Raw genomic sequence first — 23,229 nt, forward strand, 5'->3', positions numbered from 1 at the left:
TATTGTACAGGTATGTAATACCGAATTATTTCGATAGAACAAAAATCACAATACACATATCTGCCACCATAAAACTTAATCAACTACTCGTCAACGTGAGTCAAATCCCGATATGTCAACCAAGCCTTGAAATCTCAAAACATTGTGAAATAGTGATATAATTTAATAGAAGAGATTTCCAAATGAAAACTTGTTCGAATTCTGTGAGTATGTCACCGATGCCGCTCAATCACAAAAATCTCATACAAATCATCCGAACACTATAACAAAAAAATCAAATATATCCGAATTGTCCGGTCTGGAATCCCAAAATCGAAATTTCCAAAATCCGTAAATCGAATTCGCAGAAAAAAACTAAAAGGCACAAAATAAATAAAAAATTCGTAATCTGTCAACGCCGCCACGGAAAGATAGAAAAAAAAAGGGACAACGACAATTAGTAAAATGAACTCAAATTCACAGATGTAATGATAAAATTTTTCCCGCGATATACTGCCGTTAGGCCCCACGTTGGGCGCCATTTAATTTATGTAACGGCCGAAATGATTGTATCCTCTCAAAACCTAGTGCTACCTTTATCTACCGGCCGTGCTCAGGGTAAGGGGTGGATTTCTTGTTTTGGAGAAAATACATCAAGCACATTACTAAACTAAAAATTAGGTAGCTAACCACGTCGATGACGAAATTCGACATAGAAACAAAAAAAAAAATGTTAAATAAATAAAATTAGGTGTACTGGCTTGCAAAGGGGACATAGATGTAGGCGCCTCTTGCAATCTCTACCCACCCATCCTGTGTTGTCCATTTAAGTATCATTGAACAACCCTTGTTGATTGTGCTAAAACGCTCTCCGAGCCCTTCGTGGAAAAGAAACTAACTTAATTCATATTTGAATTGTTTACATACAAAGAAGTTTATTTATGTAAACCGCGAGGCGAAGAAAGTTAATTGAACCTATTAAGTATATGACTATATATCGAAATATTGTTATAATAAACTATTTAAAAAAAATGTAATAAAAAAATTAATGAATTAAATTATTTAAAATTCAACGGTGCATAAAAAAATTGATTAACGTCATACAAAATTAATGTAAATAAATGTTTAGAACTAATTCCGAATTTGTGTCATGTTTTGTGTAGAAAATGAGTGAATAATTTGTCTTAAAATTCATTTTTGTAACTCACCAGCAAAATTTTCCCTGATGACTGCAGGCCTGTTGTCACTTCCGGTTTCTGGCTGTTTGCTTAGAAAAAAAAAATTATTCACTCTTAACAAGCAATTGTATAGTGTAATTTTCTTATACGTTGAACAATATAATTGATAAGAATATTTGGGAAATCCTTGGTCACTAAGGTATCGCCCACACAGATTCCTTCGAAACGACTTCTTTGTAAAAATTCTTTTAACTTTTTATGCTGATAATAATGGAATAATTAAAATATGCCAATTGTACATAGCGTATACGTAACGGTCCATTCAAGATTCGCTATCAGTTATTTAGCACGTATCCGCCCGTGTGTCATTCGCTGCCAGTTAAGTTGCACAATCGCCCGGTCAGATGATGCTTTTTCCGTGGATATTATTATGTGGTAATGCGTAATGATTGTAAAAATGCATTGGGAGGAACGAGAAATTCCCCAGTTCCTATAAAATGGTGAAAATCTATAACGAACACATTCCTATTTCCTTCTTCTTAAAAACATATTTACCTCCCAGAAATGTAATAAATGTAAATGTATTTCGCGTTCTAATCCACAGCAATATTCAAATAACTTTATTTCTTTTTAGCCGGTCTCAGTTTGCAACAAAAAAAAATTCCGATGCTTTTCTTTTTTTTTTTATTCAAACAAACGATACACACAAATTGAAAATTTTCTTAGAATGACAAATACATTTTTCTGTACATTCAAATTATTCGACAAGCAAAATTGTAACAATTCCAAACTAACTAGATCAAAACAAAAATTTCTAACAAAGTAAATATACATGAGAGTATTTTATAGCTCACAATTTTGTCAAATTTTATTACTATAGAAAGTTTTGTCAAAATTTCATTTCTATAGAAAGTTTTGTCAAAAGTTTATTTCTATACAAATGTTTGTCAAAATTTTATTTCCATAGAAAATTTTGTCAAAATTTTATTTCTATAGAAAATTTTGTAATCGACCAAAACTTTATTTCCATAGAAAATTTTGTCAAATTTTATTACTATAGAAACTTTTGTTAAAATTTCATTTCTATAGAAAGTTTTGTCCAAAGTTTATTTCTATAGAAATGTTTGTCAAAATTTTATTTCTTTACAAAATTTTGTAAAAAATTTATTTCTGTAGAAAATTTTGTCAACATTTTATTTCTATACAAAATTTTGTCAAAATTTTATTTCTATACAAAATTTTGTCAACATTTTATTTCTATAGAAATTTTTGTCAAAATTGTATTGTTATAGAAAATTTTGTCAACATTTTACTTCCATAGAAAATTTTGTCAACATTTTATTTCTATAGAAAATTTTGTCAAGTTTTTATTTCTATAGAAAATTTTGTCAAATTTTTATTTCTATAGAAAATTTTGTCAAAATTTTATTTCTATAGAAAATTTTGTCAAACTAGATTATATACGTATTTAATCGGCATTTTTTTGTTTAATATATACCCCGTATGGACTATCTTACAATTTAGAAGACAGTGTTAAAAAGTTTTACGATACCTTGCCATCGGCAAGTGTTATCGCAACCCAAGTAATTCGATTGTGGATGACAGCCTTTAGTAGAAGTTCCTACGCAATCCATGGTGGAGGGTACATAAGATTCGGCCTGGCCGAACTTACGGCCGTATATACTTGTTTATCTTATTATCTTTCATTTAAGTACCAACAACGTTATAATCGTACATTTCTAACTCGAGATATATTGTGTTTAGTGAAAAAAGAGCGATAATTTATAAAAATAACGGGGTACCTCAAAAACTGTTCCATAAAAAATATTTATTCGAATTCAGCAGCTCAAAATACATAAGAAAAGTTGATTTTCATCAAATGTACATGATTTTTTTTTTTTTTTTTTTTGTAAACTAGTGTTATTACTCGAGCTTTATGGACAAATCAGATTAAAGAACTTGATCAATAGAAAAGAAAACGCCAGATACAAATCTATACACGCCTAGACTGTACATGTTTCAGTTCGAGCGAATGAACTTTTCCACAGCCTTTAGTATAGATCTGGCTGGGATAGATAACTCAATTTTGGGCACTTCGTGGTAACTTCTTATGGAGAAAACATTTGGGAATTTTCCTCTTACAAATCGAATCATCTTTACTCCCACTGTGCATCATCTTTTCATATAGTCACAAATCCATTCATCTTATTTTTATTTCGTGTTGTTACTACAGTAATGCAACAACACGAAATTTATTTTTAGAAGCTGCTGCTGAATCCACCTTAGTGGTGAACTATCGAACAAAGCTTTTGTCTCTATACTCGTAGTTAACAACAACATGTGACAACTATTGATCTATTGATCAAGCTCCTTAATCTAATTTGTCCATTGAGCAGCAATCATTGATAAGAGAGAAGGTCCCGACTTGTGGTATCCCAATGGACAGAATGGTCTAAGTGAGCTTGAAATAACGGACTGCTAGTATATCTAACCTAACTTATACAAACCCATTTTCCGGTTAGATGTCTTAGTTTGAAATGTTGTTTGTTATCGTACATTTTAATAATTAATTTTATATGTCCAAATTCCGATACATTCAATCATTCCATGAATAGGAGAAATTTGTTATGTTACCGTATATATGTAGATCGTATCATATCGAAATGTTCTATTCGCAGGGGCTTGAAATCTTAGGGCGTTTTCGTTTCGCAAAAAATATGTTGCCCTGGTGTTACACTACTTTTTCCCTCATTGTATTTTAGCTCAAATTATAGTATCATTCCAAAGTTATTGTTAATTCATAATATTGTGAGGGATTCAAGATCCAAAATCTATGACAGTATCCTTTATATTTGGCAATCAATTTCGAGAAGGTTGCACCTTTTTCCCCAATCGAAATCGCCATTAGTCATACTTTAAACTCTTAACAATGAATACCTTCCTTGGGTTGTTTTTTTTTTTTTCATTGTTATTTTCATATGGTACCCTAATATTAATAGGTGATGGCTAACATGATGTCCAACTGTATTGGTAGTTACTAAATCACTTTCGTTTCTAGCTTAATTCCCCATTCTTTGGGAATGAAATCTGGTCGAGCAGCTAAGTCAGATATTATTTTTAATGCACTCTGTTTACACCCCCAAGGGCAGAAAAGCACTTCGACAAACCTCCGTGGTCTTTTCATTAATAGCAATGAAAGAGTCTAAGACGCAGAGATAGAAGCGATAGAAATTATTTTTTTTATTTGTTTCTCTTTTTATAATCTCTATATGATATATGTTGGCATTCACTTGCTGGTCTTGGCCAATATGATGGGTATATCGTATTTTTAATAAGTAAAGATATTTGAAATAATATTGAAATTTGTCTCAAAGGATGGACAATTATTAATCTCTATACGTGTACTATATATTCATAACAATGTACTATGGCTGAAATCGCGATTTTAGAGGCAAATTTTCAACTTTAAATTTTTAATATTTTATAGATGGGGTTTACTAACGAACATGTTGATAGTAAAAAATCAAAATAAATTGTTATGCACAAACATCAATTTTTGTAAAATTAAAAACTGTTTTTTAAATAAATATTTTATTAAAAAAAATATATAAATACGATTTCTAATACTCAAGGTGAGTAGTTTAACCATATACAAATAGAATTTGCTAAATGTTTGTATTTCGTAGTTATTTTGATAGTTTTTTGTGTGTACTTTTTTGTGAAATTTTGAAGAGTTTTATCGTTTTTCGTGGAGTAAAACTATAATGTTTTGAAGTGCCATTGGAATGTTATTGTTTATAGAAATCTCCAGTTTTATGCCATGGCCATGAATGATATTCTTTCAAAAACACTCAGGTTTAAAAATATTGAAATCTTTGAGTTTTTGTTGGCAATTAAGAGAAATTGTTCGAATTATATTATAGGAATTACATATTGAAGTCTGGCGGTTTGAGATATGAATAATTTCTTTGCATGCATAGTCTTGGCAGCAAATAAAAACACAAAATTATAAAAAAATTGGGTCTTGAAAAGCCGAAATCAAATGGCAGTGGAAACGGTAATGAAAAACATTTTTCGACCGAAAGAGAGAAAAGCATTTTCTTGCAAGGACCTTTTAGCATCTTTTATTTGTATTAATATTGGTGTTTAAAACATTTACACCCAATCTTAATTGCTCTCTCCTCGGAATTTGAAAATGGTACTCAAAAGTCTCGTTGTCTTTGCATTAAAACTAGTGGAATATTTTTCACAACATACGAATGGTCCCCGATGTCTGCCACAATATACAAAATATTAATATAGTTATCTCACATAAACGAAGTTTCAGTAGTAACTGTAAATTTCCCTCCAGAAAATTAATCTGAGGCCCGAAACAAGTGTTATAAAAAAGATCGAGCAGGTACCACTCGTAAGGATTGAAGAGTGCACTTTACTTTACATGCATCTCAGAGCTATGGATAGCTCTGGCTCATATACTTGTTGTTTACATGAACCTACACATACCATAATAAAAAAACAATAAACATCAATTTATTCGGAAAGTCACTAAACGTTGTAAAAGGCTTGGATTACAAAAAAAAAATAAAATTGAAAATTTTTGTTAAGGAGTAATCGTATGAAGTTTGTGTGAACAAGAAAGTTGTTCATAATTATATAGGCTACATTTCTTACTTGGATTGTTTGGTAAAATGTTCAATAGTTCATGAGCTGTAGTAGGAAAACCGAAAAAATCTATGAAAAAAATTTAAATTTAAATTTTTTCGACATTTTTGGCGTTTTGAGCAGGAAGATGAAATTTTTCCGACTTAATATATTTAGCAATTTTGTTTGCCTAGTGAAGAGTTACAACTTTGCTGAAGGATGGAAAAAATTACACAATTTTTTCCAGATATTTAAGACCATTGCTCTAAAAAGGGGGCGTGGCCCGCCCATTTTTTCTAAAATCCATTTTTTTTTAATTACAAATCTACTCACCAAATTTTGTGAAGCTATCTTGGTGGGAAGTATTTTTTGCCGCTAAAATCATGATTTAGCCCATAGTGCAATAATAGTTTTAACCAAAAACAGGATAGAATAGGTAGATGGAACATTGTCATGTTGCATTTACGGCATTAGATACGAATATGTTCGTTCATTTTAATTTGTTATATTTATTTATTTATTTATCTATTTATTACAATTTTAAAAACTATAATAAACATTAAAGCACTAGCTACAAAGGCTATCGGCTTTGGAATTTGTTATATTTTTTTTCTTGACACGCAAATTATATCAAAATAATAATAAAAACTAGTTACCTAATTTTTCTCGGTTACCATGTAACATTAATTTCTTCGTATTCTTAGTTTAATTTGTGGGGAAAAAAATTTAAACGACAATTATGTATCGATGTGAGTCAATGGTTTCTTGATAATCTCTGCTTCGAATTTCCCATCTTCCTCTTCTACTGTTTTTGCACATAGCAAGATAAGGACAATATGTCGTATAATTAATAAAGTTAATATAAATTATACGCCACCCCCAACCCATAATGTCAAAAAGTTATCTACAGCAATTATGAGTAATACGATTGACCATGAGTGATCGTATGCATATGATATTATAGAGAAAACTCTAAAAGATCGTATTTCACTACCTATAAAATTCGTTACGAGTATATGGAGTATACAGAGGCAAACATATTACAATAGAGTCGCTTTTTGGAGCACACATGATAGATAACCCCTAACCTAACAGGTTGAGTGATAAGTCCCCGGTCTGACATATAGATGGCGTCGCTAGTATTAAATGCATATTATTTTTATATAGTATCAACCTTCAAATGATTCGTGACATAATTTTACGTCTGTAAGTCAATTAGTTTGTGAAATAGAGCGTCTTTTGTGAAGCAACTTTTGTTATTGTGAAAAAATGGAAAAAAGGAATTTCGTGTTTTGATAAAAATACTGTTTTCTGAAGGGAAAACATACGGTGGAAGCAAAAACTTGGCTTGATAATGAGTTTCCGGACTCTGCCCCAGGGAAATCAACAATAATTGATTGGTATGCAAAATTCAAGCGTGGTAAAATGAGCACGGAGGACGGTGAACGCAGTGGACTCCCGAAAGAGGTGGTTACCGACGAAAACATCAAAAAAATCCACAAAATGATTTTGAATGACCGTAAAATGAAGTTGATCGAGATAGCAGAGGCCCTAAAGATATCAAAGGAACGTGTTGGTCATATCATTCATCAATATTTGGATATGCGGAAGCTCTGTGCAAAATGGGTGCCGCGCGAGCTCACATTTGACCAAAAACAACAACGTGTTGATGATTCTGAGCGGTGTTTGCAGCTGTTAACTCGTAATACACCCGAGTTTTTCCGTCGATATGTGACGTCGATATGAAACATGGCTCCATCACTACACTCCTGAGTCCAATCGATAGTCGGCTGAGTGGACAGCGAGGTGAACCGTTTCCGAAACGTGGAAAAACTCAAAAGTCCGCTGGCAAAGTAATGGCCTCTGTTTTTTTTGGGATGCGCATGGAATAATTTTTATCGATTATCTTGAGAAGGAAAAACCCATCAATAGTGTCTATTATATGGCGTTATTGGAGCGTTTGAAGGTCGAAATCGCGGCAAAACGACCCCATATGAAGAAGAAAAAAGTGTTGTACCACCAAGACAACGCACTGTGCCACAAGTCATTGAGAACGATGGCAAAAATTCATGAATTGGGCTTCGAATTGCTTCCCCATCCACCGTATTCTCCAGATCTGGCCCCCAGCGACTTTTTCTTGTTCTCAAACCTCGAGCATCCTCGCAGGGAAAAAAATTGGCTGCAATGAAGAGGTGATCGCCGAAACTGAGGCCTATTTTGAGGCAAAAACGAAGGAGTACTACCAAAATGGTATCAAAAAATTGGAAGGTCGTTATAATCGTTGTATCGCATTTGAAGGGAACTATGTTGAATAATAAAAACGAATTTTGACCAAAAAATGTGTTTTTTTTTGTTAGACCGGGGACTTATCAGCCAACCTATTAATATAGCAAATTATATAAGTTTATTTTAAATTTTGTTGCATTCTGCAATAATGAAAATTGAAGCTGATTAGACTTTTGTCAACTTCGAAAATTTCATTACAATTTACTTTATAAACGAATGTCAAGATTTGATATCTTGAGGACCCGGATGAGATATATGTTAACTAATGAGATTTGAACATAATTACCCTCGTGAAACAAAATATGTTTTTTACATACTGTTACCTACCCCTTCATATTACTTTTTGTAAATTTGCCTGGAACTTTATTAAACCTCAATTTAAAGACGCGGCAATTATGATTGGTATTTGTAAATAATTTTTTGAGTTTTTATTAGTACGTATAAGCCCATCGCGCGACATTTATTAATACAGAGAAATCTCTCAAATTTGAATGCAATAGGAAACGGAAACGTTCACGAAAAATCAAAACGGAATGCTGACGTTGTTGTCCACAGGCATTCACGACTTCACGAACGAGGTTCGATTTTCCTTGGGCATGAAAAATCTTGAAGTAAACGTAAGACGCTGACAAATCCGCCAGCTATGGCGAATGTTAACACGATTTAGCGATGTCCGTTGGTCTGTTGACCGATGTGGTCGACGTTTTGTGTACGATGTCAGTATAACTCTCTAATTACCAAGCCTAAATGGGTCCATATCGGTTCATAATTATACACTGAAAAAAATATGTACGTGATATTAAAGATTACGCAACCTAAATTTTAGGACGCCAAATTTACAAAATAATAAGGACAAATTTATTTAAAATAATGAAATTTTAATAAAGTTTATAATGTTTGCTTCAAAACTTTTTTCCATTAAATTTGGGACACACATTTTGTAAATTTGCGTCCCTCCGTTAAAGTCGCATGTCTTTGAACTAAGGCTAATTTTCCTTAAAGTAAAGAAACACATTTTTGATTTGAAGAAATTGTCCTTAAATTAACTGAAATATTGAAACTTTAGATTTAAGATAAAATCGCTTCAAATATAGGCTAAGACTTATTTTGAGGATTTAGCATCTTTGGTTTAAAGTTTTTTTGGAATTAAGAAAACATTTTTTACTTTGAAGTATCCGTTATAATTTGGATTTTGCAACTGGCATTTGTTTGTACGTGAGTACCTTTATTAACAAACCGCGAAAAGAGAATGAAAATTTGATAAATGAGATCTGTATCCAAATTTAAATTTTATTGGTCCTAGATTTAAAGCCAGATAGGTCGCTAAAATATTTCTTTATTTTAAAGAAGACGCATCTTTGGCTCGGAATCAATACCAAAAACCTTAAGGAAAGGTCAAAATCTTTGGATCCAATAACATTTTTTTGAGTTAAAGAATAAACGTGTGCTTTAATGCAGCTATCTAGCTTCAAGTCTAGGCTCTATAAAAATAAAATTAAGATTCAGATCTCATTTATATAATTTTCATTCTCTATTGACGATATACAAAAATTTAAAGTAGAAAACGATTAATGTCTTAATTTCAAACATAATTTAAACCAAATATGCAAAATCCTAAAAATAAGTTAGAATTTTTTTTTAACTTTAATTCAAAGGTTCAATATCTCACTTAATTTAAAGTTTAATTCCCATATTCATAATAATTTACTGACAGTTTATGGAAGGAATTCGTATGGTAATAGTAGGATTAAAGTTTACTTTAACTTTTATGAATATGGGGGTAATTCTTTAAATCAAAAATATTTTTCTTCACTTTAATAAAAATGTTGTCTTACTACAAGCATAAAAGAATTAAACGCAAATTTCTAAGATTCTTGCCCTAAATTCAATTCTATGTTCGATTTAACTACAGTCATAAAAATTGATTTTATGGGTTATTATTAACTCCGTAACAACTAAATAAGAAGATTTAAATATAATAATTTCACTTTTTAGAAAAAATTGTGTCCCCATGTGGGGGTCATTAGACAGATTAAGTATGAAATTTTCCATTACCTGGTGGTGGTACAATTTTCAACGTTTTATTACAAAAACTTAACATTTTTATCTACACACACAATCAAGATATTATTCCAAAAATAACGGGTAGGTCATAGTTGTTTGATTTTAAACAGTTGTTTGATATGAGAACAGAGGGCGGTAATGGTTTAAATATATATGACGAATTACTTAAATCGGTCCACCCGACTAATGAGAACTTACTTGTCCTCTGCTTCTGTCATGAGAGTCTCAAATAACAAGAGTCCATAATAATGTGATTAAGCGCTGATGCCAGCTAGCCTTTAAACATTCAACTCATACAAATTAAATAAACTAAACTATATTATTTTACATAATTATATTAAGTCAATTAACAAAATTGAATGCATTCAGCCATAGTGATGTATGTGTATGAATATTAATATCATTTAAATTAAAATCCCATAATTTAAGTTAAACTAAAAATTAAAGAAACAGTCCTACCAATGCCAAGTGCGACAAACAATGCACCTACCTACAGAATATTCTTGGTTTTTTTTTCGAAATATTTTCACTTTCCTTGAGAAACAAAGGAAATTTAGTAACTACATGATTTAATGGCTTCGTCAAGTGAGTAATAATGGCTTAATGAGGAATGTAACAAAGCGGCAAATACTATGCCCTTCCTATGAGAAGGTGTGAATGCATTCCACATACGACACACACGCACACACTATGATTCTTGTATGCATTGCTGGGCAGAGCATCACGTACGTTTTACTTGAAATTTAATTCCTGTCTTTTTTGAATGTCCACCTATGGAAACACTGCAGACGACAAAGCAATAAAACCTCTAGGCAGTGGTCTAATGTCACAGGAATTGGGCAAGTTGTAGTTAAGTCCAAAAACCTTGGTCCCACCCGCTACTCCGATGTTTTTCGCATTGTCATTATTTCATTGGAATTTTACGAGTCTCTTGAGACGCCCTGCTTTTAAGTCGCATAAGATTTTTCTTGGTCTGTTTTCTCGTTCCTCTAATCATTGCTGATTGTTGGTGGCAGCAACACAAAAAAAAAATTCAACAAGAACTTGTTCTAATGACGATGAACGAGATCAAGTCTTTTAGTTCAAATTAGAATTGACACCAAAATGTTGAGGTTGGTACCATGGAAGGGGCTGCCCCCACCATGCTTAACCACTCACACACATTGACATGGATATGTATGTGATGTACACAACTACGTGAGTATTGGTATTGTGGCAGTGTCATGACTTCCTTTTTCGGAAACCTAGATTTTAGAGTTAAATACTTGTAGGTGGTACACCAGTCAATTCACAGACACACACACACACAACAAATGTTAGCAATTACAACAACAAGGACAACATTACCATGAAAGAGATATTAAATGGAATAAATCTTAGGGTACTATAACAACAACAAAAACCATGACTGTTGCCACATCTACAAGAGAAACAACCACAATGATATGGTGTTGATATTACCATGTAAATTTAAGTTATTGTCATGCAACTGCTTTTTGAGAGTGATTTGCCATTTATTGTAATTTACTCATATTTAATGGACTGTTATATTTAATAAAAATCAAAAATTTTTTCTTTTGATTTTTGTGGTATTAATTTTACAATTTTTTTCCAAGTTTGTTAATTATAGTCGGATTTTTGAAATTACATTGTCATGGAATACCAACAACCACTTGGATATCTGTGGAACGAAACTGGACCAATAATGAACACATATCACCACATCTCAATGTCAGTGGCATAGAAGACAGGTAAGTTTGAAATGGAAAGAGTAAAACTGTACACCATTTCCCCAAAGAACAAAGGCTTCAATCAAGAAACTAATTGAAACCAATAATATTGGATAGTCGAAAAATTGTATCTTACTTCTAATCAAAATTGAAAATTTCCAATAGATAACCGAGTATAAAAGGTTGGCTGATAAGTCCCCGGTCTAACAAAGAAAAACACATTTTTTTGTCAAAATTCGTTTTTATTATTCAACATAGTTCCCTTCAAGAGCGATACAACGATTATAACGACCTTCCAATTTTTTGATACCATTTTGGTAGTACTCCTTCGGTTTTGCCTCAAAATAAGCCTCAGTTTCGGCGATCACCTCTTCATTGCAACCAAATTTTTTCCCTGCGAGCATCTTTTTGAGGTCTGAGAACAAGAAAAAGTCACTGGGGCCAGATCTGGAGAATACGGTGGGTGGGGAAGTAATTCGAAGCCCAATTCATGAATTTTTGCCATCGTTCTCAATGACTTGTGGCACGGTGCGTTGCCTTGGTGGAACAGCACTTTTTTCTTCTTCATATGGGGCCGGTTTGCCGCGATTTCGACCTTCAAACGTTCCAATAACGCCATATAATAGTCACTGTTGATGGTTTTTCCCTTCTCAAGATAATCGATAAAAATTATTCCATGCGCATCCCAAAAAACAGAGGCCATTACTTTGCCAGCGGACTTTTGAGTCTTTCCACGCTTCGGAGATGGTTCACCGGTCGCTGCCCACTCAGCCGACTGTCGAATGGACTCAGGAGTGTAGTGATGGAGCCATGTTTCATCCATTGTCACAGAGAAAAGTTCACCACTGTGGTACCACAATGTACTGAATAGTCTAAGTGAGCCTGATACATCGGGCTGCCACATAACCTAACCTAACCTAACCTATCCATTGTCACATATCGACGGAAAAACTCGGGTGTATTACGAGTTAACAGCTGCAAACACCGCTCAGAATCATCAACAAGTTGTTGTTTTTGGTCAAATGTGAGCTCGCGCGGCACCCATTTTGCACAGAGTTTCCGCATATCCAAATATTGATGAATGATATGACCAACACGTTCCTTTGATATATTTAAGGCCTCTGCTATCTTAATCAACTTCATTTTACGGTCATTCAAAATCATTTTGTGGGTTTTTTTGATGTTTTCGTCGGTAACCATCTTTTTCGGGCATCCATTGCGTTCCCCGTCCTCCGTGCTCATTTCACCACGCTTGAATTTTACATACCAATCAATTATTGTTGATTTCCCTGAGGCAGAGTCCGGAAACTCATTATCAAGCCAAGTTTTTGCTTACACCGTATTTTTTCCCTTCAGAAAACAGTATTTTTATCAAAACACGAAGTTCCTTTTTTCTATTTTGTTCACAATAACAAAAGTTGATTCACAAAAGACGCTCTATCTCACAAACTAATTGACTTACAGACGTCAAATTTTGACACGAATCATTTGAAGGTTGGTACTATATAAAAATAATATGCATTTAATACTAGCGACGCCATCTATATGTCAGACCGGGGACTTATCAGCCAACCTGTGGTTGTGGCGGTCCGGGTCAATCCTTTCCTTTACTTCATCGATATGTCGACTAGAGCAAGGTGTATCTTTCACACCGAAATTTTCAGCACGGTAGCAAACTTACCATTGTGGCGCTTTACGAACTGACAAATATGGCATGTGTAATCAATATAATTCTTCATGTTTTGTACAAAAATTTCAAAATATAGCGAATTTCTTCATCGCCTACGGGAGATTGATCAACCCCATGATCGATACAGGACAAGCCACTTTAACATAGGATTGTAGATTATTCCCATAATTGCATTTCAGTAAATGTGTAGATCCAATCTTGTCGATAGAGTATCCCAGCAAAAAAAATTTGAAGTTCTTCCAAAGGCACAACTTTAAACGCACTTCCAGAAGATGTACTACCAATTATGTTCTTTACTTAAAGTACACAGGAAGTTATTTTCATTAAATTTTTTATAACATGTTTTTTTTTTTTTTTGTTTCAAATTGGTTTAAAACAGTTTATGAATTCAAAAAATGGTACAAATTATTTAAATTTTGTCGAAAAAATTATGAAAAACATTGGATTAATCTGAAAAAAATTGTGAGTTTTTGCAAATATTTGAGGTCAAACGTTTAAGACCATTAAAAATTATAAAAAAACAAGTAAGGAAAGTCTAAAGTCGGGCGGGGCCGACTATATTATACCCTGCACCACTTTGTAGATCTAAATTTTCGATACAATATCACATCCGTCAAATGTGTTGGGGGCTATATATAAAGGTTTGTCCCAAATACATACATTTAAGTATCACTCGATCTGGACAGAATTTGATAGACTTCTACAAAAACTATAGACTCGTGCTTTAAGTCGGCTAATGCACAAGGGTGCAACACAATGTTAGTAAAAAAAAAATATGGGAAACGTTTAAATCTGAAGCAATTTTAAGGAAACTTCGAAAAAGTTTATTTATGATTTATCGCTCGATATATATGTATTAGAAGTTTAGGAAAATTAGAGTCATTTTTACAACTTTTCGACTAAGCAGTGGCGATTTTACAAGGAAAATGTTGGTATTTTCACCATTTTTGTCGAAATCAGAAAAACATATATATGGGAGCTATATCTAAATCTGAACCGATTTCAACCAAATTTGGCACGCATAGCAACAATGCTAATTCTACTCCCTGTGCAAAATTTCAACTAAATCGGAGTTAAAAATTGGCCTCTGTGGTCATATGAGTGTAAATCGGGCGAAAGCTATATATGGGAGCTATATCTAAATCTGAACCGATTTCAACCAAATTTGGCACGCACAGCTACAATGCTAATTCTACTCCCTCTGCAAAATTTCAACCAAATTGTGGTAAAACTCTGGCTTCTGGGACCGTATTAGTCCATATCGGGCGAAAGATATATGTGGGAGCTATATCTAAATCTGAACCGATTTCTTCCAAAATCAATAGGGATCTATTCTGAGCCAAAACACATACTTGTGCCAAATTTGAAGTCGATTGGACTAAAACTGCGACCTAGACTTTGATTACAAAAATGTCTTCACGGACAGACGGACATCGCTATATCGACTCAGGAGCCCACCCTTAGCATTTTTGCCAAAGACACCATGTGTCTATCTCGTCTCCTTCTGGGTGTTGCAAACATATGCACTAACTTATAATACCCTGTTCCACAGTGTGGAGCAGGGTATAAATATGGGAAACGTTTAAATCTGAAGCAATTTTAAGAAAACTTCGAAAAAGTTTATTTATGATTTATCGCTCGATATATATGTATTAGAAGTTTAGGAAAATTAGAGTCATTTTTACAACTTTTCGACTAAGCAGCGGCGATTTTACAAGGAAAATGTTGGTATTTTGACCATTTTTGTCGAAATTAAAAAAAAAACATATATATGGGAGCTATATCTAAATCTGAACCGATTTCAACCAAATTTGTCACGCATAGCAACAATGCTAATTCTACTCCCTGTGCAAAATTTCAACTAAATCAGAGTTAAAAATTGGCCTCTGTGGTCATATGAGTGTAAATCGGGCGAAAGCTATATATGGGAGCTATATCTAAATCTGAACCGATTTCAACCAAATTTGGCACGCATAGCAACAATGGTAATTCTACTCCCTGTGCAAAATTTCAACTAAATCGGAGTTAAAAATTGGCCTCTGTGGTCATATGAGTGTAAATCGGGCGAAAGCTATATATGGGAGATATATCTAAATCTGAACCGATTTCAACCAAATTTGGCACCCATAGCTACAATGCTAATTCTACTCCCTGTGCAAAATTTCAACTAAATCGAAGCAAAAAATTGGCCTCTGTGGTCATATGAGTGTAAATCGGGCGAAAGCTATATATGGGAGCTATATCCAAATCTGAACCGATTTCAACCAAATTTGGCACGCATAGCTACAATGCAAATTCTACTCCCTGCGCAAAATTTCAACCAAATTGGGGTAAAACTCTGGCTTCTGGGATCGTATTAGTCCATATCGGGCGAAAGATATATATGGGAGCTATATCTAAATCTGAACCGATTTCGATAAAATTTGGCATACTTGACTATAGTACTAATTGTTCTTCTTGTACAAAATTTTAAGCAAATTAGGGTAAAACTCTGGCTTCTGGGGCCATATAAGTCCATATCGGGCGAAATATATATATGGGAGCTATATCTAAATCTGAACCGATTTCTTCCAAAATCAATAGGGATCTATTCTGAGCCAAAACACATACTTGTGCCAAATTTGAAGTCGATTGGACTAAAACTGCGACCTAGACTTTGATTACAAAAATGTGTTCACGGACAGACGGACAGACGGACATCGCTATATCGACTCAGGAGCCCACCCTGAGCATTTTTGCCAAAGACACCATGTGTCTATCTCGTCTCCTTCTGGGTGTTGCAAACATATGCACTAACTTATAATACCCTGTTCCACAGTGTGGAGCAGGGTATAAAAACAAGTAAGGAAAGTCTAAAGTCGGGCGGGGCTGACTATATCATACCCTGCACCACTTTGTAGATCAAAATTTTCGATACCATATCACATCCGTCAAATGTGTTGGGGGCTATATATAAAGGTTTGTCCCAAATACATACATTTAAATATCACTCGATCTTGACAGAATTTGATAGACTTCTACAAAATCTATAGACTCAAAATTTAAGTCGGCTAATACACAAAATATTCCCAATTAAAAAGTTGATTGAAGTTGAAAACGTTTTCAATTAAAAAATTAATTGATACTATTAACCTTTTAATCAAACTAGAAAAATTATGTCAATTAAGTCAATGATTGACATTTTTTAAATTTTCAATTAAATAATTAATTGATACAATTAACTTTTTAATCATACTCGGAAGAGTAAGACTCTTAATTCTGGATATTTTTTTTAAATCTTAATTAAAATAAATTGAAACTATGAATTCTTAAATCAAACTAAAAATTATTAAAAATAGTTATAGAAACCCATTGAAATATACTATATCGATTAAAAATAGTGACGTTTTTAATTAAAAAATTAATTGAATTTTGCAATCAACATCAATTAAAACTTTAGTTGAATCAATTAAATAATTAATTGAAATTTGCTATTGAAATCAATTAATTTTTAATCAAGAAAATTTTTTAAACCCAATTAAATCTATGATTGTTACTCTCATTTTCATGATTGAAGACATTTCAATTAAAATGTCAATTGGATCAATTAATTTTGTGATTGCATCTGAAAAAAATGTTATGTGTACACTAGTGTGGAACACAATGTTAGTAAAAAAACATTTAAATCTGAAGCAATTTTAAGGAAACTTCGCAGTATTAGAAGTTTAGGAAAATTAGAGTCATTTTTACAACTTTTCAAATTTGGCATGTACAGCTACAATGCTAATTCTACTCCCTGTGCAAAATTTCAACTAAATCGGAGTTAAAAATGCCCTCTGTGGTCATATGAGTGTAGATCGGGCGAAAGCTATATATGGGAGTTATATCTAAATCTGAACCGATTTGAACCAAATTTTGCACGCATAGCTATAATGCGAATTCTACTCCCTGCGCAAAATTTCAACTAAATCGGAGCAAAAAATTTGCGTCTGTGGTAAGTGTAAATCGGGCGAAAGCTATATGTGAGAGCTATATCTAAATCTGAACCGATTTCTTCCAAAATCAATAGGGTTCTATTCTGAGCCAAAACACATACTTGTGCCAAATTTGAAGTCGATTGGACTAAAACTGCGACCTAGACTTTGATTACAAAAATGTGTTCATGGACAGACGGACATGGCTATATCGACTCAGGAGCCCACCCTGAGCATTTTTGCCAAAGACACCATGTGTCTATCTCGTCCCCTTCTGGGTGTTGCAAACATATGCACTAACGTATAACCCTGTTCCACAGTGTGACGCAGGGTATAATTATAAAAATTATTTATTTGTCAAAATACCACAGATTTTTTTTTAATTTATATCCAAAACATTGAATTCGGATCCATGCCCATGTTAAATTCATCGCTTCTGCGTCAATTTTGCACCACTTCCGGATCCAAAAAAACATTTTCATTACTTCTTTGGCGACGCTTTTTTTGCTAGGATAGCAATCAATACATGATATGAAAATTTAAAATTTGTAACAATCTGAAGCACAGGTACCAGTCCTGTGATAGGTCCGTTAGTGACAATTTGCACCAATTTCTCGTAGGGTTATTTTTGAATTGTCATTCCATTTGCAATGCTTCGAAATATGTGTCTCAGACTTTACAAAGTCGTGGTGGAAGTTTGAGTCGATATCGCGACGTCCGACGGTTGATAACGCGCCGAATGCTTGAAAGTTGGCTCAAGTACTTGCTAGATTTAGGTCAGAAACTTTTTACGTAATCCATGGTAGAGGGAAGTTGAAATTAGACTGCCTGAACTTTCGATCCTATAGATGAAGTATTCTTTGTCAAATAAGACATAATATTATTGACGGCATTGGAAGGATGACCCCAACGACATCTACACTACCGTGAGGCCAAAGATTTCATGTCCTTAAAATACGAATGTGAAGTTTTTTGTCCTTGCAGTTAAGTGATTCGACTTAAAAATGGGTATCATACATGAAAGAAAATGTAGTTTGACTAAGGTCAACTTGATTCTTAAAAACTCTTTAAAATTGTTGACTGTATTAAAAATAGGAGATGTTTTTTTCAACACTTTATTTTAAAGATGTTTTTTACTTGAAACATAGCACAGTTTCTACTTGAAGTCCTGATGAATTCTGAACTTTAAGTAGCCGCTAGGACTTTTGATAAAAGAAAGGCAGACGTCTGTACAATTCCATTTTTATATGCAGAGTACACGTGTACTTGCTACATGAGAGCAAGCAAGTGTTCTCTTCACTTCACTGCTTGCGCTTTGAGAGAAAGAGACTGTATGTACTATATTCGACAGCGAATTGTATACATTTAGTGACAAGTTATTCGATGCAGAGCTCTAAATAGTAAATACAAAATCTTTGGAAACGGGCATTTTTTTTCAGTGTATGACAAAACACGAAAAGCAATTTTCGACTCAGCCAATATTTAATAGAAAAAACTTCGTTCACAAAAATAAGAAAATAAAAATCATTAGATAAATACTTAAATATTTTAATATGAAAATTTTATCTTTGCAATATTCCAATAATGATAGAAAGGATTACCCAGATGTCAGTACCTATCGAAGAAGGCGTTTTCCAGGCGACTATTCCACAACACAACGAACTACAATATTTCAGAGTAGCCAAACTAAAAATATCTCTGGTTCGATAAACATGCGTAAGAGGACTGCTTCCACTGATATGTTAAGTCGTAATATTTCTATGCTATTGGAGAATCTTCTAAAGAGTTATGAACAATCTCAACTCCCCACTCATGGTCAAGGTAATGGTCTATGACAATTTTTTTTACTTAAAAACAAATAAATAATTATTTCCATTTTGTTTTAATTATAGGTGTGCCAACCGTAGTGCGCACTAATATTTTGATACGCAGTATGGGTCCTGTATCCGAACTGGACATGGACTATTCTATGGATTGTTATTTTCGTCAATACTGGAAAGATAAACGTCTTAGTTTCCAGGGACCCATAAAGAGTTTATCTCTTAGCATAAAGGTAGGGTTATAACAAAATAAGAAATTAGCTTTCTCTTCAAGATTCCTTTACATTCCAGATGTTGGATAAAATCTGGAGGCCTGATACCTATTTCTATAATGGAAAACATTCACATATACATACCATAACAGTTCCCAATAAATTGCTTCGCTTGGATCAGGATGGAGGAATTTTATATTCAATGAGGTTTGCTAGATAAAGCCACTACACCCAACACTCAGATATATTAAAACATTTATTTTTATTCCTTATAGATTAACCATTAAAGCTACCTGTCCCATGGAATTAAAGAATTTTCCCATGGATCGTCAGTCATGTCCTTTAATTTTTGGCAGCTGTAAGTTCTAAGAATTTTGAATTTTATAATCCTTTAATGCTTCTACTCTTGTTTTTAGATGGTTATACCAGCCAACAATTGGTTTATGAATGGAAGGGAGGCGATGAAGCTGTTTCATTTGTCCCCGGTATGACATTGAATCAATTTGATCTCATTAGTATGAGAAGTCGTAATCTTACCTATGCCAGGAGGGAAGGAGATTTTTCAACTTTGCATGTGGCTTTCAATTTGAAAAGGCATACAGGATACTTTTTAATACAGGTAAGACGAAATACCCAAACCCATTAAGTCCTTAAGAAAGTGAGATGCGATATACATAACAAACAAGTATTGTTTATGCTTAATGGGCAACCAGAAATTCATTCATAACTCTCCTATTCACAATTTCATCGACTAAAGAGAGCTATAAACACTGCGTTCTAAATATATGATATTATAAGAAAAAAAATTGGAAAGTATGGAATTTTGATGCACCAATCCCAGTTCTCCTTAAAAACGTATGGACGGCGACGGTAACTTTAATATGAAGGGAATACATAGTTTACAAATATACATTAACAATTAAAAATTTGCCATGAAGCTTTGACACCTGTCCGTCAATGGTAAATTGCACCGATTTCTCTTGGTGTACGTAATGCTTTTATTCAGACACTTGAAAAGCATAGCCGCAAGGAAAAAACTCTACATTAAAGAAATGCGTCTTCTATGCTAAGCAAAGATAAAATCTTTGGACTCCCAACAATATTTGTTCAGTGCACAATCATAAATTAAATGGCTAGAACTATAAGTTTTTGGGACTAATTCAACGTTTCGAAGAATTTCTAATGTCATATACTGTTTAAACACGGCTTTAGGAAAGAATTAAGTTTCATTAAGTTATACATGGAATAAGACAACAGAGAACTGCAACCGGTGGCTTTTTTTATACCCTCCACCATAGGATGGGGGTATATTAACTTTGTCATTCCGTTTGTAGCACATCGAAATGTTGCTCTAAGACCCCGTAAAGTATATATATTCTGGGTCGTGGTGAAATTCTGAGTCGATCTGAGCATGTCCATCCATCCGTGCGACCGTCTGTTGAAATCACGCTAACTTCCGAAAGAAACAAGCTATCGACTTGAAACTTATCACAAGTAGTTGTTATTGATGTAGGTCGGATGGTATTGCAAATGGGCCATATCGGTCCACTTTTACGTATAGCCCCCATATAAACGGACCCCCAGATTTGGCTTGCGGAGCCTATAAGAGTAGCATATTTCATCCGATCCGGCTGAAATTTGGTACATGGTGTAAGTATATGGTCTTTAACAACCATGCAAAAATTGGTCCATATCGGTCCATAATTATATATAGCCCCCATATTAACCGGTCCCCAGATTTGACCTCTGGAGCCTCTTAGAGGAGCAAAATTCATCCGATCCGGCTGAAATTTGGTACATGGTGTTAGTATATGGTCTTTAACAACCATGCAAAAATTGGTCCACATCGGTCCATAATTATATAGCCCCCATATAAACGATCCCCAGATTTGGCTTGCGGAGCCTCTAAGAAAAGAAAATTTCATCCGATCCGGGTGAAATTTGGTACATGGTGTTAGTATATGATCTCCAATGACCATGCAAAAATTGGTCCATATCGGTCTATAGTTATATATAGCCCTTAGATAAATCGATCCCCAATCACACAAAAATTGGTCCATATCAAGTTCATAATTGTATACAGCCCCTATAAAAGCGACCCGCATATTTCAATTCTGGCTCCTTACGTACCGTGCAAAAATCCATATCGATTTGTAATTATTTGTAGACTTACTTACACATACCTTTTTTGTCTAATTTATACCACGTATGAACTAACTCACAATTTAGAAAACGATTTAAGATACCACAACCCAAGAAATTCGATTGTGGATGACAGTCTTTCGTAGAAGTTTCTACGCTATCCATGGTGGAGGGTACATAAGATTCGGCCTGGCCGAACTTACGGCCATATATACTTGTTCGTATTGCAATCTTACCCACAAAATGTCGGTGGCAGTGAGTAAGACACCAATTACCATGCGATCTTTTACATTGATACAAATGCGGGAATAAAATCACCACTAGTATATAACAATGTTCGTATGCAGTGTCTTGCAATCTTTTACCAATCGACATCGTAACAACGCTCGGTAAACAAAAAACGAGTGTGCCACTTAAGTGTGATTGCACTCAACAACAACAATTACCAGCAGTTGGCATTAGCTCAAGAGAATTGAGAGAGTACCAAATAAGAGAATACCAAACTGGATAACCAATTTGTGTGATTGCTTTACTAGGGTGTTTTCGAGAGACCAACACTCATACTAACAAACACCGACAGTCGTCGGTTGCATTGGATACTGGTGGTTGAATTTTTTCTTACCAATTGGTGTTTTAAGATTGCAAATATTGGTGTTTACTAAATACACTGGTCGGTTGCGGTAGATCGCAGCCGTTCTCTGTAAGACAGCACTAATATATAAGAAAGGATCACCACCTGTACTCTCAGACTAGAATTGAAAACATAAATGTATTCGTTCGGTTTGGCTTCTTAACAAACGGAAGTACCCAGCAAAAAAATTTAGAAGTTCTTCCAAAGGCACAACTTTAAAAGCACTTCCAGAAGATGCACTCCCATTGATGTTCTTTATTTTAACTACCCAGGAAGTTCTTTTAATTCAATTTTTTATAACTTGATTTGTTCATACTTTTAATGGGTTATTTTAACTTTTTTTTGTTTCAAATAGGTTAAAAACAGAGTAAGAATTCATAAAATGGTACAAATCACTTAAATTTTGTCGAAAAAAATGCTAAATTCAATCTGAAAAAATTGTGCATTTTTGAAAATATTTGAGGTCAAACGTTTCCAACAAGCATTAGAATCCATTAAAATTTTTTAAAAATTAAAAAAAAATATTTATTTGACAAAATATAACAGAATTTGTTGATTTATATCCAAAACATTGAATTAGGATTACTCCTAAAGAAGTGATGTAAATTCAGTGCAACGGCTGTTGAAATGGAGGACTTCCGTCCTATGACAAGCCCATGTTAAATCCATCGCTTCTGCGTCAATTATGCACCACTTCCGGATCCAAAAAGAACATTTTCATTACTTTTTTGGCGACGCTTTTTTTTGCTGGGTAGTTATCTGCATGATGATAGATTGATTTATAATTTTAACTAAGTAGCGATTTCAAAATCATCCGACCGCCCATTGAAAACACACTTTTTATTTTTTTAGTTCTTCACATCAATTTAATGTATGATCTCTGGTACTTTCTATAAGTCCTTC

The 23,229-nt window shown here is 33.7% G+C and overlaps 1 protein-coding gene across 1 annotated transcript in view; it reads left to right on the plus strand.

Moving 5' to 3' along the window:
- The window catches only part of LOC142230294 (gamma-aminobutyric acid receptor subunit alpha-2), a 56,061-nt gene that overhangs the window by 27,113 nt on the left and 5,719 nt on the right, over nt 1-23,229 (plus strand). The window contains exons 2-7 of the mRNA XM_075300946.1: nt 11,765-11,899; nt 19,113-19,342; nt 19,414-19,574; nt 19,633-19,760; nt 19,829-19,911; nt 19,970-20,172. Coding sequence (XP_075157061.1) covers nt 11,765-11,899; nt 19,113-19,342; nt 19,414-19,574; nt 19,633-19,760; nt 19,829-19,911; nt 19,970-20,172 — 940 coding nt within the window. The remainder of the gene's footprint in view (nt 1-11,764; nt 11,900-19,112; nt 19,343-19,413; nt 19,575-19,632; nt 19,761-19,828; nt 19,912-19,969; nt 20,173-23,229) is intronic.

Source organism: Haematobia irritans, chromosome 3 (genome assembly GCF_050003625.1).
Source record: "Haematobia irritans isolate KBUSLIRL chromosome 3, ASM5000362v1, whole genome shotgun sequence".
In the NCBI taxonomy this organism is placed as follows: domain Eukaryota; kingdom Metazoa; phylum Arthropoda; class Insecta; order Diptera; family Muscidae; genus Haematobia; species Haematobia irritans.